General features: G+C 56.9%; 3 protein-coding genes across 9 annotated transcripts in view; all 3 read right to left on the bottom strand.

Moving 5' to 3' along the window:
• Window positions 1-2,245, bottom strand: part of LOC107324374 (mothers against decapentaplegic homolog 4-like) — an 8,052-nt gene extending 5,807 nt beyond the window's left edge. Inside the window, exon 1 of the mRNA XM_015884351.2 lies at window positions 1,506-2,245. Within this exon, the coding sequence (XP_015739837.1) occupies window positions 1,506-2,012 (507 nt within the window). The 5' untranslated portion in view covers window positions 2,013-2,245. The remainder of the gene's footprint in view (window positions 1-1,505) is intronic.
• Window positions 2,246-4,523: 2,278 nt separating this feature from the next.
• CHTOP (chromatin target of PRMT1) lies at window positions 4,524-10,176 on the bottom strand. Of its 5 annotated transcripts, none has more exons than XM_015884406.2 (6): window positions 9,985-10,169; window positions 8,962-9,043; window positions 7,399-7,552; window positions 6,192-6,378; window positions 5,947-6,084; window positions 4,524-4,985 (listed from the first exon to the last, which is right to left on the bottom strand). In XM_015884406.2, the coding sequence occupies exons 2-6, from the start codon at window positions 9,024-9,026 to the stop codon at window positions 4,783-4,785; spliced, it is 747 nt and encodes a 248-aa protein (XP_015739892.1). In that variant the 5' UTR covers window positions 9,027-9,043; window positions 9,985-10,169; the 3' UTR covers window positions 4,524-4,782. The 5 variants fall into 5 exon arrangements, with proteins under 5 accessions (XP_015739892.1, XP_015739893.1, XP_015739895.1 ...); XM_015884407.2 differs by having other exon boundaries at window positions 6,192-6,375; XM_015884409.2 differs by lacking the exon at window positions 5,947-6,084 and having other exon boundaries at window positions 6,192-6,375; window positions 9,985-10,170.
• Window positions 10,177-11,085: 909 nt separating this feature from the next.
• S100A1 (S100 calcium binding protein A1) lies at window positions 11,086-13,337 on the bottom strand. 3 transcript variants are annotated; one of them, XM_015884413.1, is made up of 4 exons: window positions 13,218-13,328; window positions 11,826-11,966; window positions 11,456-11,604; window positions 11,086-11,373 (listed from the first exon to the last, which is right to left on the bottom strand). In XM_015884413.1, exons 3-4 carry the CDS (start codon window positions 11,594-11,596, stop codon window positions 11,230-11,232), a joined length of 285 nt encoding a protein of 94 aa, XP_015739899.1. In that variant the 5' UTR covers window positions 11,597-11,604; window positions 11,826-11,966; window positions 13,218-13,328; the 3' UTR covers window positions 11,086-11,229. The 3 variants fall into 3 exon arrangements, with proteins under 3 accessions (XP_015739899.1, XP_015739897.1, XP_015739898.1); XM_015884411.1 differs by lacking the exon at window positions 11,826-11,966 and having other exon boundaries at window positions 13,218-13,337; XM_015884412.2 differs by lacking the exon at window positions 11,826-11,966 and having other exon boundaries at window positions 11,456-11,620.
• Between the last annotated feature and the right edge of the window lie 1,120 nt (window positions 13,338-14,457).

The following is a 14,457-nucleotide window of genomic DNA, read 5'->3' as shown; positions in this document are numbered from 1 at the left end:
TCCATCCTCACGCATGGTCCCATCCATTGTCCATCCCATCCATCACCATCATCCCAATTCCCTCCCAATCCCAATCCCTCCATCCCATTCCCATCCATCCCATCACCACCCCATCCCATCCCATCCAGATTCCACTGCACAAACCAAGTCCCATCCCATCCCATCACATACCATCGCCATTCCCATCCCGATCCCATCCCATCCATCCCCATCCCAAAACCACATTCCCATCCCCATCCCAACCCTCCCATGTCCCATCCCACCCCATCCCAACTCATACCATTCCCATCCCTCCCACCCCTCCCCATCCAATCACCCCTCCCCATCCCATCCCATTCCCATCCCCATCAATCCCATTCCCATCCGCATCCGATCCATCCCATCCATCCCATCCCACCTCCCGACCCCATTCCCATCCATCCCATCCATCGCCCACCTCCCACCCCATCCCACCCCTAGTCCAAGGAGCTGGACCCGCCCTCCTCCTCCTCATCCCATATGACTTAGAAGCATAGGGGACCCCCCCCTCATTTGGGGGTCTAGATGCAGAGGCTCTCCCCCCCTAATCCCCACCTTGATGTGAGCTCCGGGTAGAGTTTATGCACTGCATTCCCCGGGGGCTCTTCCAGCCTCACGGTCCAGGTAAATAACTTCTGTACAAACACTGCGTGGTCGCTCAGGCATCGCATCCAAACGTCGCCTTCACCCCGACACTCCAACTGCACCCCCTTCCCGATGTGCAGCCTGACACAAAGAGACCGTCAGCCCCCAAATACCCCCATTCCAACCCCATTTACCCCCCAACCCCCCAATTCGCTGACCCCATTTACCCCCCAATTTCCCCATTCTGAACCCCATTTACCCCAAATACCCCCCATTCTGGACGCCACTTACCCCGTTTCTGCCATACCCCCATTCCACCCCATTACCCCCCAATTATCCCCATTCTGACCCCATTTACCCCCCAAATACCCATTCCGACCCCATTTACCCCCAAATATACCCACACGCATTCCAACCCCACTTACCCCCCTGTCTTACCCTAAAATACTCTCATTCCAGAACCACCATTTCCCCCTTCTTCCCAAGTTCACTGTCCCCAATTCTGACCTCATTTACCCCCCAAATACCCCATTTACGCCCGCGTAATACCCACCATTGTAGAACCCCATCTTCTAGCCCCAAAAATATACCTGTTGGGTCTCCTCAACTGGAGGGGGTCTGAGGAGGGGGTCACAAGGAAGGGGTGAGGGAAGGGGGGGGTGTTATCTGTTGGGTCTCCTCAACTGGAGGGGGTGCACAGGGTTGGGGTGAATTAAGGGGGGGGTGTTACCTGTTGGGTCTCCCCAGCTGGAGGGGGGCTGAGGAGGGGGTCACAGGGAAAGGGTGAGAGAAGAGGGGGAGGTGTTACCTGTTGGGTCTCCTTAGATGGAGGGGGTGTGAGGAGGGGGTCACAGGGAAGGGGTGAGGGAAGGGGGGGGTGTTACCTGTTGGGTCTCCTAAGCTGGGTGGGTGCACAGGGATGGGGTGAGATAAGGGGGGGGTGTTACCTGTTGGGTCTCCTTAGATAGAGGGGATACACAGGGATGGGGTGATGGAAGGGGGGGGGTTGTTACCTGTAGCCTCCCGTCCAAGGTGCGCTGGATGGTGACGCACTTGCTGGGCTGGGCCCCGTTGGTGGTGATGGCCGCGATGAGCGAATCCAGCTCGTCCTTCTTCTCCTTCAGCTTCTTGACCAGGCTCTCGATGGCTCTCTTAGCGAAGCTCTCGTTCTCCCCTCCCTGCCGGTGGCACATCAGGCTGTGCACGATGCTCAGACAGGCGTCGCTGCTGCTCGGAGCACCCAGGGACATGGCGCTGCTCCCCTGCAAAGCACGGCATCGCACAGCCCTACACGTCACCCTATTACAGGGCACCCCACGGCCCCCCTCCCTATGGGGCCATTGCATAGGGCCGGAGGGGGACGTGGACCCTGTTGGGTACCAAATGGGATGGCACAGGGACAGAGCCATGTGTCACCTCGAAGCAGCCCACGGTGAGTGCTCAGGGTGGGATGAGGAGTTGGGGGGGTGATGCCCCCCCCAGCCTGACAGCAATGCAGCCCAAGGGTGGGCAGGGGGCTGGATGGGGGCTGCACAGCACCAGCGATGGATGCTGGCCGTGCTGGTGGCTGTTCAGCCCCGTCTCCAGCACAAGGTCCAGACTAAACAGAGCCTGGGATGCTGGCGCCGCTCTTTAACCCCTCCCTGCCCGGTGTCGGCACATTCACACCAACAGCAGGGATTACACGAGTGTTTAAGGAGCCCCCCCCCCCCCCCCGCATCCTTTATCCTTCCTCCCCCCTCTCGGGGTGGCTCTTTGGGGGCCTGGGAAGATCCTTGTGCTGACCGCAGACACAACAAAGCCTTGGCCCCGCTGGGTGTGCTGACCCACGGCTGGCTGGCTGTCTGTCTGTCCGCCCTGCGGTGTTGGCTCGGCCCCACAACCCCCCCCCACTCCAATCCCTCCTCCCCCCACCTTGTTGTTGTAGACAAGGGAGACATGGAATAGGGGGGGGGATACCGGAGGGGTCCTTGTGGTTGGGGGCAGCTGTCTTCAAGCGCCCCCATGTGGGGTTCAGTGCTTGCTATGCCCTATGGGGCAGGAGGGATGTTGGGGGCACAGCACTGACCCCATAGCAATGGGGTGTCTCAGAGTAGGGAACACAGAGCTGTCCCCATAGCAATGGGGTGTTTCAAAGAGGGGCACAGGGCACAGCATTGACCCCATAGGATTGGGGTGACCCCATAGCAATAGGGTGTCCCAGAGTTGGGGGCACAGAGCTGTCCCCATAGCAATGATGTCCCAAAAGCAATGGGGTATCCCCATAGCAATGGGATGTCCTGGAATGGGGCAGCACATTGACCCCATAGGATCGGGGTGTCCCAAAGAGGAGCACAGCATTGACCCCATAGGATTGGAGCGTCCCAGAGGGGCACAGTACTGACCCCATAGCAATGGGGTGTCCTGGAGCAGGGCACAACACTGACCCCAAAGCAATGGGGTGACTCCATAGCAATAAGGTGTCCCAGAGTGGGGGGCACAGAGCTGTTCCCATAGCAATGGGGTGTTCCCAAAGAGGAGCACAGCATTGACCCCATAGGATTGGGGTGTCCCAGAGTGGGGGGCACAGAGCTGTCCCCATAGCAATGATGTCCCAAAAGCAATGGGGTATCCCCATAGCAATGGGATGTCCTGGAATGGGGCAACACATTGACCCCATAGGATCGGGGTGTCCCAAAGAGGGGTACAGCATTGACCCCATAGAATCGGGATGTCCCAAAGAGGGGCACAGCATTGACCCCATAGGAATGGGGTGACCCCATAGCAATAGGGTGTCCCAGAGTGGGGGGCACAGAGCTGTCCCCATAGGAATGGGGTGTTCCCAAAGAGGAGCACAGCATTGACCCTATGGGATTGGGGTGTCCCAGAGGGGCACAGCACTGACCCCATAGCAATGGGGTGCCCCAAAGAGGGGCACAGCATTGACCCTATGGGATTGGGGTGTCCCAGAGGGGCACAGCACTGACCCCATAGGATCAGGGTGCCCCAAAGAAGGCACAGCATTAACCCCATAGGACTGAGGTGCCCCAAAGAGGGGGGGATGTTGGGGATACCGAGGGGGTCCGGTCCGGTCCTTGCACTCACCTCCGCCGCACTCAACCCGGACCCCACATCGTCGCCCACCCCATAACAAAAGGGGGATCCGGACGCGTAAAGTGCTGCGGCTCCACAGCCAATGGGAGGCGGCGTGACAGGCGGACACTGCCCAGTCAACCAATAGCAGCCGAGTTTGCATAGAAGGCGGAGCAGCGAACCCACCCCCCCCCTCCCATTCAACCCCGGTTCGGTTCGGGGCGGTTCGGTTCGGTTCTTCCGCTGTTTGATGGGGGGGTCACAAGGCATGTATAAGAATAAGCACCCGGAGCCGGCATTGCTTCTGTAACTTCATTGTTCCAACCAACCAGAACGACGGGGATTCCAATGGAGGAGCTCACAGAACAGAACCGAACCGGGTTGGGGGGGGGCAGAAAAACCCCATAACAACCCCCCCCAGCAGCATTGGGATGGGGAGGGGGCGGTAAGGAAAAGCATTGAGAGCTGAGCTGTGGGCTCTGAGCTCCATGGGCTCAATACAAGTGAATGGGGGGGGGTCGATTCCCATCCCAAAACACAGCCCCATAGATGGACTGCAGGCACCACAGATGGACTGCGGCCCTATAGATGGACTGCGGCCCCATAGGATGTGCTGCAGGCCCCATAGGATGGACCGCGGCCCCATAGGATGGACTGCAGGCCCCATAGGATGGACTGCAGGCCCCATAGACAGACCATGGCCCCATAGATGGACCACGGCCCCATAGGATGGTCTGCAGGCCCCATAGGATGGACTGCGGCCCCATAGGATGGACTGCGGCCCTATAGACAGACCACGGCCCCATAGGGTGGACTGCAGGCCCATAGGATGGACTGTATCACAGCTGTCAGATTCTCATTCAGAACACTTTTAAGGTAGGAGAGTAAATAATAGATAATAATCCCAAAAAAAGGGTTTTCACGCCAACATTAAAAAATTAAAAGAGTATCAAAACAAAAACCAGGCAAGGAAAACGTACTCAAGTTCTGGTACAACGGGGCAGCCCCCCCTGCTCCCGTGGGTCCTCCCAGCCTCAATGGGGGGGTTCGTTCCTTAGGGGATGGGATAACACCCCACCTTCCACAGCAGTCAGTGCAATCAGCCCTTCAGTCGTTGCTTTCGGGGTCTGTCTGTGCCATGTAGGCGTCCAGCTCGGCGTCCAGGTGTCCTTTAGTTTTGGACATGTAAGCATCCAACTGGTTGTCCAGCTGTTCCTTGGTCAGTGCAGGTCGGGTTGATCCTCTGCCTCGGCCTCGTCCTCTGCCGCGGCCTCCGAAGCCGCCCCTTCCCCGACCTGCCATGCCACGGCCTTAGAGAGACAGCACGAGGGTTAAGGGATGTGGGTGGGGGGCTGGGTAGAGACTTGCTGCCCCACAGCCCACCCCATAGCCCCACAGCCCACCCCACAACCCACCCCATAGCCCCCATTCCACCCCACAGTCCACCTCATAACCCCCATTCCACCCCACAACCCACTTCACAGCCCCCCATTCCACCCCCACAGCCCCCATTCCAGACCCACAGCTCCCATTCCCCTGCTGCCCCCCATTCCACTCCCACAGCCCACCCCATAACCCCCATTCCAACCCACAGCCCCCCATTCCACCCCCACAGCCCACCCCATAACCCCAAATCCAGCCCCACAGCCCCCATTCCACCCCCACAGCCCCCCAATTCCACCCCCACAGCCCCCCAATTCCAGCCCCACAGCCCCCCAATTCCTTCCCCACAGCCCCCCATTCCCTGCCTTGCTTTGGTTTCAGCCCTATAGGGTTTGGGATCTGCTGTGCCCCCCCAGCTCTCTTTGTGCCCACATCATTTAGTTCCAAGCCCTGTGCTGTGTGTAGGATGTCAGGCTTTGGGATACCCCCATCCACAGCTCTCACCTTTAGGAGGCATTAAGGGCTGACTTATATGGGGAAATACCTCCTATTTAGGAGGCATTAATTGCTGACTTATATGGGGAAACACCTCCTATTTAGCTGCTACCCCAGGAGACAGCACTGAGCTGACCCCCCCAGCCCTGCTTTACGCAGCCCATGCATTATTCAAGCATGGAAACAGCACAAACAAGCCCTGTGCTCCCATTCGAAGCACTGCACATCTGCTGGGGCAGATCCCAGAACCCCATATAAGCAACACCACGGCGAGGGATCTGGGTTAGGCACGAGGCCTGGCGAAGCATTTAGGGTCAAGCAGCTCTAAGTGAGCAGTGCAATAGGGTGAGAGCTGATGCTTGTTTCAAGCTGCTGGGGTTGTTGCCCACTGACCTCTGGCGCCGAGTCCTCCTCGCCCCATGGCTCCTCGCCCCATAGCACCTCTGCCCGGCCCCCCGCGGCCCCGCAGCCCTCCTCTTCTCAGCCCCATCCTGGGGGCCATTCCTCGGCCTCCCCGCAGCAGGCCCTGACCTGCAACACAGCAACAGCACCCATCACTTCTCACACCCCATTACAAAAGGCTGCAGTACAATATGACACAACAGAACCCAGAAACCCCCCCATATCCCAGCACTGACCTCGCAATGGGAGCCCTCCTCTCAGCAGAGCTCTGCCTCCCCGGCCCCCACGCATGGCTCCTCGTGGCAAACCTCTCTGCCCCATAGCGAGTCCTCTTCCCCCCATAGCTCCGCGTGCAATGGGGCCTGCAGGGCGGCCCAGTCGTGCTTGGATGTTGCTTTTCCCGAGGCGTTGCTTCAAGCTCTTCTGGAATAGATTGTTAAACAACAAGAAAGTCATGCAGCAATCTGGGGACGGCAAGGAAAGCAAAGCAGTTCCTTATTGGCACTTAAGTGAGAAAAGGTTGGGGGTTGTGTTCTGAAAGCAGAGGGCTCCCAGCTGTCTGCAGTGCTGGAAATGGAAGGCAATCAAATGCACAGCTGCCTTCCTTCTTATCAGAGATTAAGTGAGGTTCAAGCATTCCAGCTATGTGAAGCAGCTCAGAGCTTCCCAGGGCTCTCCCTGCATGTGAAGTAACACATTGAAGTCCATCTCTCCAACTTCCTCATCTCAATTAAAGCTTGGAACAGCCTGACAACGAGCAGACCATGCCAACCCCTTGATATAGCTGTGGGGGAGCAGAGAATTCAAAGCTATCCCCACTTCATATGGGGTTAATTCAACAAACACTCCACAACCTGCAGCGTTCCCCACTGAGACGAGGGATTAAGACACTTGCACAAGGAAAACGTAATGCTATTCCTTAAACCCAGGCCTGCAGCCTGGCATTTGCAAGCCTCCATGTTATCAGTTTGGTTCATCTGGGTCCTCGCAGCCAGCTGCACCACCAGGGGGTGGAGGTGGGGATGGGAGCAGTGGGCTCTAAGGGCTGGGAGCAATCTGCAAGTGTTACTGCAGCTACATTGAGAGATGAAGCACTCAGCAGATCCAGAACCCCAGAATGACCAACATATCTCTGAAAAAATAGAGAGGAGATATCAACAGCCAGCAAAGAAATTAACTCAGTGATATTAACCAGCTCAAGTCACACAGCATCACTCATCCGAAGCCAAGTCCTGCAAGTCCCTTCATCATTGTTTTAATCGATAGGAATGTCTCTATATACACAGCAACCCCCCCATATACACAGCAATGCACTGTGTCACCCCCCATATACACAGCAACCCCCCCATATACACAGCAATGCACTGTGTCACCCCCCATATACACAGCAACCCCCCCTAGACCCCCTTTAAATGCCATCAGCCACTCGTGCAGCCCCCTCACCTGCTTCAGCTTCAGAGCAGCCTGCACAGAAGGTCTGTTCTCCATCTGTTGGGCCAGTCTTCTGTTTCTGGCACTGGCCAGTTGCTGCTGCTGCTGCATGGTAGCCCGAATATTCACTGGCATCGGCTGTTTGTTCTTCAGCATGTTAGTGAAGCTTCAAGGTCGAATAAAACGGGTGTTTAAATTAAGCTTTATTTACATACATTTATTTTTGGCATTTCACGGTTCTCAAGATTGGATCTCCAGATCCCGTGAACCTTTATGTAAAGAAGTGGTACTTAGGTCACGTGTTAATTACATATTCCTTGCTTTCCGCAAGTGTGCAAAGAACTGGAAACTCAGGAATGATGTTGTATATTAATTCAGGAGTGATCAGAGCTTTAGGTTACTGAATTTAGAAATGGAAGAAGGAATGGAAACAAGCGATAAGCAGAGATGTCGATGGCAGATGGAAGAGGACGTGGCAGAGAAGCTGGGCAAAACCCGACTGCAAAAAGCTCCATCAGCCCTAAAAAGAGCTGAGAAATCTGATTGAAGCTTCATGTTATCAAGGCAGGCTCAGAGAAAACTCAGCCCTGGGGATAGACTGATAGAGCTCTGCCTCAACACAGCACCTGAGCACGCTCACTTGGTTCTATCTGCTGCGTATTTAAGAGCCAGGTTGGAGCAGAACACACATTGAGATGGTAAGCATCCTTAAGAGCAACCCATCAGCTGCCTATTGTGACCTAGGGAAACACCTGCAGGTTAAGGAATATGGACTGACCAGAAGCAAACAGAGGCCAGCAGCCTTCCCAGCATTGTACCTCAATATCTGCCTTCAGATGGCTCCAACCACAGGCTCAGGTCAGCTGGTGCCAGAGCAAAAACTGCACACAAAGGGCTCTATTCTGGTTCTATTCTTCCTCAACATCATTAAACCAAAAGCAATTAGCAAGAAAGCAAAACGTAACCCTTGTTAGTCAGCACTGCAAAAGCTCGATGGCGTGGAGGGGAATAAAAACCAAACCAACAAAAAACAGGATACACAACAGAAACAGAAGGAAAACAGCACTGAGAAAAGAGAGATGGAGATGAAGCCAAGCGTTTGCCTCTTACAAGGCCCAAAATGGTTGTTATAGGGCCTTTGGGCTGGTGTAGCAGCCTGCTGCATGCCTCTTACAGGCCAGACCACGTGTATGTGTATCAGCCTTGGACAAAGCAACAAGCCTGCTGCAGCTTTGGTAACATGCTACCGTACCGCAGCATCAACTAGATAAATGTAAAAACATGTGGAAGAAAAAAAGGGAGGGCGTGGGGTTTTTTTGGTACAACACATCCCGCCACATTTTACGTGTTGAATTGGCTTAATTTTAACAGCTACGGATAAATCGCTCCGAACCAATTGCCCTTTTAACCTTCTGTACCACATCTGTTGCAGTTTAAGACAGAGGTGCAAGGCCATCTGCTCGTTTTAGTGAGGTTAAAAGAGGGCAGAAACCACGTTGGCTTTTTTTTTTTGGACACAGTGATAATTAAATACAAATTTTCTTATGAGCTGAAGCTGCTGTTGGGCTTCCTCACCGCTCGTTCAGAGACATCTTGGTGGTGCTCTTTAGCACAACCTTCGGTGCTGACTGTGCAGCCATCTTCAGATCAACAGAATCTGCAAGACACAAGAGGAAGGGTTAGAAAACAGCACTGAGATACAGCGTTTATTCATCTGAATACTCACAGACCTCAATCCTGGTTGCTTTGGTGAGGAAATCCATAACCATTGCTAACACACGAGCAGGTTTTAATTGGCTTTTCCAGCCTGTTGCCATAGAATCACAGAATCGAGAACAGCTCAGGTTGGAAAAGACCTTCAAGATCATTAAGTCCAATGATACAAGGCTTCATTAGCGAGTTATGGTCACTCATTAATCTGCCTTCTCTTTAGAAAGGTGAAATTCTGCCTCAGGCAGGAGCAATGTAACAACACGGGCATCAAAATGGCAGCCAACCATTTAAAGCTGAGCTTCATAACACCATCACAGCTCTAAAGCTGTCAGGATGAGTAAGAAGGATAAACTGCCTTGAAACAGACCCAGGTCCTGTGCTCTGCAATGAGGCTTTAACATCACTGGATAAAAATAAACACATAAAGGTGTTCAGATCCATCGTTCTGGATGTGGCCAAGCAATGGGTGTGTAGTTTAGATGCAAAGCTTTGGGCACAGTGTGGGGGCTCTCAGATCACACAGGCCTGGATTGCTTTGTGATGATACTGACCCATTTCTCCATTATTACTATTAACATCAAACCTATTGCTTAGCAAACAGCCCAGAACGTCTCACCCTCACCATATATTAAACAAAGCGTAGCAGAAAACCCAACTAAAAGCCACCCACATCCCCATTTCTTTATTAAATACCACAATTCACCAGCACACCGAATCCAGGCCGGGCCAAACCGATTCCAAACACCTCAATGTTGTGGAATAGCATCCAAACGACGACCCCCCCCCTCAGGGCCTGAAGCGGCCTCCTCACAGCCCCCCCCCCATTAACAAAGGTGCCCCAGCCGCCCCTCAGAGCCCACCCCAGCCTCCCCCCCGGTCTCTCACCGAAGCAGACGGTCGCCAGGTCTCCTGTGGTGCTGCCTGTTGGCTGTTAGCGGCTGTGGGGCCGGGGCTCAGCTCCTCCGCCCGCTCCCACCGCACTGGAGCTCCCGAGACAAAATGGCGGCGCCGATCGCAGCTCCCTCCTTCCTCCCGCCTCCCAGAGCACAGCCGGCCAAAATGGCGGCGCGCAGGCGCAGTGCGAAGCGAGCGCTACTCTATCCGCTATTGGGCGGAGAGCCTGCGACGCGTACAAATCCTCCTCTGCTATTGGTCGCTCAGCACGAGGTGGGCGGGACTTTGGGTGATGTGGGCGGGGCTATGGATGCGGCCTAGTTGCGGGCCCAGCCCTGTGCGGGGTGCTAGGCCTCATGGCGGGGACTAGGCCCGTGCGGGTCACCAGGCCCAATTGGACCGGGACATCTACAAGGCCTCACTTGGCCTGTATCCACCTCCAAGGCCCGGTTGGGTTTTGTGGGTTTTATGTGTTAGGTGCAGGCCGCAGCCCGGCAGACGATGGCGCTGGCGGTCCCTATGCAGCCCGGTGCCATATTAGAACTGGTCCCTCCTCCCCCTCGTATCTCTATGGGGACGACGCCCCCCCACCCTGCACCCTACAGCCCACCCCCCCCATGCAGGCCGGGGTCACCCACCCTGGGTATATAGGCCCTATAGGTGACCCCAGGGTTACGTGAACATCTCCCCCCTGCACCCCATAGCCCACCCCCCCATGCAGGCTGGGGTCCCCCACCCTGGGGCTATAGGCCCTATGGGTGACCCCAAGGTGATGTGGACACCCCCCCCTGCCCCCCACAACCCACCCCCCCATGTAGGCTGGGATCACCCACCCTAGGGGTATAGGCCCTATAGGTGACCACAGCCCACCCCCCATGCAGGCCGGGGTCCCTCACCCTGGGTATATAGGCCCTATGGGTGACCCCAGGGTGATATGGACACCCCCCCCTTCCACCCCACAGCCCACCCCCCCATGCAGGCCAGGGTCCCTCACCCTGGGGATATAGGCCCTATGGGTGACCCCAGGGTGATGTGAACATCCCCCCCCCCCCCTTTATCCCCAGTATAAAGGAGCTGACAACACACTGCTGGTGGGGTCAATGCCTTTAATGCGGAGCTGGGACCCTTTGGGACCCTCAGGTGTATGGGGTGAGCAAGGGGTGAGCAAGGGGTGTGTAGGGGTGGGCTCTGCTTTTGGGGTTGCCATAATTGGGGGCTGTGGGGCTGGAGCTCGGCTCAGGCGTTCTCCCAGAAGAAGGTGTTACAGGCCACGGTGAGGGCGGCCACCAGAACCACGTACTCCTGGAAATCCACCTCCCCGTCGCCGTTCTCATCCAGGTCCTGCATGATCTTCTCCACAGCCCCCGTGTCCTTCTGGGTCTGGAGGGGGGGGACAAGGGGTGAGCCCCGGGGCTGGCAGCCTGCTGGGACCCCCCCTCATATCCCCCAGTTCAGCCCCTACCTCCAGGAAGCAGCCCAGCTCGCTCTGCAGCAGCTCCTTCAGCTCCTTCTTGCTCAGCTTGTACTTGTCCCCCTCTTTACCCGAGTAGTGATGGAAGACGTTAATGAGGGTCTCCATGGCCCCTTCAAGCTGCGATGCCATGACTCCAGCTGCGGGAGTCACCCGCTGTGTTACAGGGATCACAATTCTCCCCCTTACCCCATCCTTCAAGCACTGCCCCCTCCCAACCTGGCACCACGCAGAACGCCATCAGTGATGTTATGGGGTGCCCCCTCCCCCCTTTCTCATGGGGTACCCCCTTTCTTTGGACCCCCTTGATGGTGTCAAACCATGGTGGGTACCCGTGGTCCATCCGCCGCCCCGCGCTCACCTGAGCTCCCCGCTGCGCCAAGTGCTGGGCTGGGCTGCCCAGGGATGTTAAATAAGCTCCAGGCCCCCTCCCTCCGGGAGGATCCGATACCGGGGCTGGACAGTCGGGCTGGCACCGCTGGGACGCCCCGCTCTGCCTTCACTAGGGTTGGGATATAGGGACGCCCCGCTGGCCCCACTGCTCACCCCACACCTGGAGGAGCACTACCAGCCCTGCTGGTGCTTTTATGGGGCACTTTGGGGTGCTCTGTGTCTCGCCCTTAACCTCACACATCCCTTTTTGCAGCCCTATGGGATGAGCAGCAATGGGATGTTGGGGATGGGGTGAGCAATGGGGCCAGCCCTGGGTCAGACCGTGACCCTGAGTGTGACCCATTGGGCATCCCCCATCTGTCAGCGCTGCGGTGTGGGATGGATCCGGCCCCATCCCTCCTCGGTGGCTGATGTGTGCAGGTATCCGGTGTCCTCAGAGCCATGGGGGGGGGGGGGGGGAGAACTGATGGGGGCTATCAGGTGACGCAGCGTGGGCCCCCCGCTCCCTGTGCACAGAAAGGCCCTTGTCCCATTAAAAAAGCCCCACAATCCCTGCCTGTAGGTTGCCTCAGCAACGGGTACGGCCAAAGAAACCAGATTCCAAACCGTGCTGATAATCCTGGCTCTCATTACGGCCCAGCATCCGCGCCGCCTGGCTTTGCCTGTTGCATCTCCCCACCCCTGGGTGCTCCCCCCCTCTTCCCATAGCAATGCTGAGCCCCCAAACTGGGGCATCCCCAATATAGGGGGCTGCTGGGTGCCGGATTGTGGTGTTTTCACAAGAGTTGGGTGGTGCCGGACTCTTTATCCCAGATTCCAACCTTAATTTGGGGCTAATTATATCCTGCTCCCTCCGTTTCCACTTTCCGTGCTTCCTGTGTCTGTGGTTGAGAAATGTTGTAGCACTGGGACCCCCACAACATCCCCCCCCCCCACAACTGTACCACCATGACCCCATGGGGGTCCTGAGCCTGCCCAGATGAAGAGGGGAGGATTTGGGGTGAATTATGGGATTCTGGGGGCTCTACTGCTGTCCTGCACCTGGAACAGCTGGGGTGGCTACAGAGGGGATCTGGATGAAGGTGAAGAACCCAGATGGAATTGGGTGGATGCAGAGGTCTGGATGGAGAGGGTGGTCCTGGGGGGAAGCAAAGGGACTGTGTCACTTCAGGACACGATCCCTTTATCCATCAGGATCCGGCAGCCAACATGGGGCAGGAAGAGAACCCAGGGCAGGAACAGAACCAAGGGCAGGAACAGAACCCAGGGCAGGAACAGAACCAAGGGCAGAAACAGAACCCAGGGCACTGGGGGAAGGCTGTGCAGCCCAATGTGGGGAGCAGACCCCGGTGTCACTCACGTGGCAGTGTCGGTGTGGGGGGGTCTTTGACCGTGGCACCCCCGTCCCCGTCTCAGAGGTGGACAGAATGCGGCCGCCCCTTCCGGGACTGCGTGGCCCTGGCACTGCATTGCCTGCACAGCTGCTGCAGGGCTGCCCTGGGTGTAAAAATAAACCCCCCTGATCCCTGCAGCCCTTGGCACGGCTGCTTGATGGGAGCCAGGTGGTGGCTGTACAGCTCCCATTACTGAGCTCTGGGTGCTCTCAGTTGGGCTCTGCCCCACTTTTATCGCACCCCAAACCTTCCTGAGAGCAGGGAATGCTCGGGTGTTCCCTGAGTGATGGGACGGGTCGGAACCATGAACCCAAAATCACATTGTTAGGGGGGGTCTACCCAAGGAACGGGGACCGCAGCGGTGCTATCTGGCATGTCCACACTGGCAGCTCCCCAGAACAGCTCTTACCAAACTGGGATCAGCGAGGGACGTGCCAGGAGGTTTACACACAACCTGGAACAGGTTTCAGCCTCTGCGACTCCCGTGCTCCACTTTGACCCAGCTAAACCAGTTGCTCCAGTTGCTGGTGCCGGGGTTGGGCTTGATCTTGTCTCTCAGATCCATGGCCGGAGTTTGGAAGAGGTTTTTCCATCCCTGGAGTCTGGGAGAGGGGAAGCTGCTGGGTGTGAGCTGTGCTGAGGTTGGGGATGTGGTGGTGGCACGTGGGCTGGTGGTCTTATCCCATGACCTCAATGGATGGGGTGGGGGACGAGTCCTCACTCACGGCGTGGGCTGGCATAGGATGGTGTCCGTGGTGGCCACAGCCCCCGGTGACCATCTATGATGGGGTAGAACAGGTTGGGACAGCACCAGGATATGGTGGTGGGCACTGATCCTATATCTGACGCCAAGCTTTCACCCCAGTACTTGCAGTCCCTGTGATGCTGCTCACTTGTCCTGATAGCACCGGGCACCCCGAGGCCACCACTCCCCACACGTCCCCACCTGGGGCCATGCAGCGTCCTCTCCCTCCTCACCCCATCCTGGCACCCCAAATTCCAGGGGTGAGGAGTCACGGCCTGCCTGGCTTTGGGGTGCTGACTCACCCCCCAACCTGTCCCCGTCCCTTCCGAACCTGACTCACCCGAGTGGTTTCCCATCTCAGTGCCCTGACGTGGGGCTCAGCGGAAGGGCTGTCCCCGTCCCCCCGTCACCCCGGGATGGGGACGGACCGGATGGAGCCCAGGAAGGCAATTCCTGCCCCG

This window comes from Coturnix japonica, chromosome 25 (assembly GCF_001577835.2).
Source record: "Coturnix japonica isolate 7356 chromosome 25, Coturnix japonica 2.1, whole genome shotgun sequence".
NCBI classification, from domain to species: domain Eukaryota; kingdom Metazoa; phylum Chordata; class Aves; order Galliformes; family Phasianidae; genus Coturnix; species Coturnix japonica.
The sequence above is the reverse complement of the archived record's forward strand: the minus strand, read 5'-3'. Positions and strand labels throughout refer to the sequence as shown.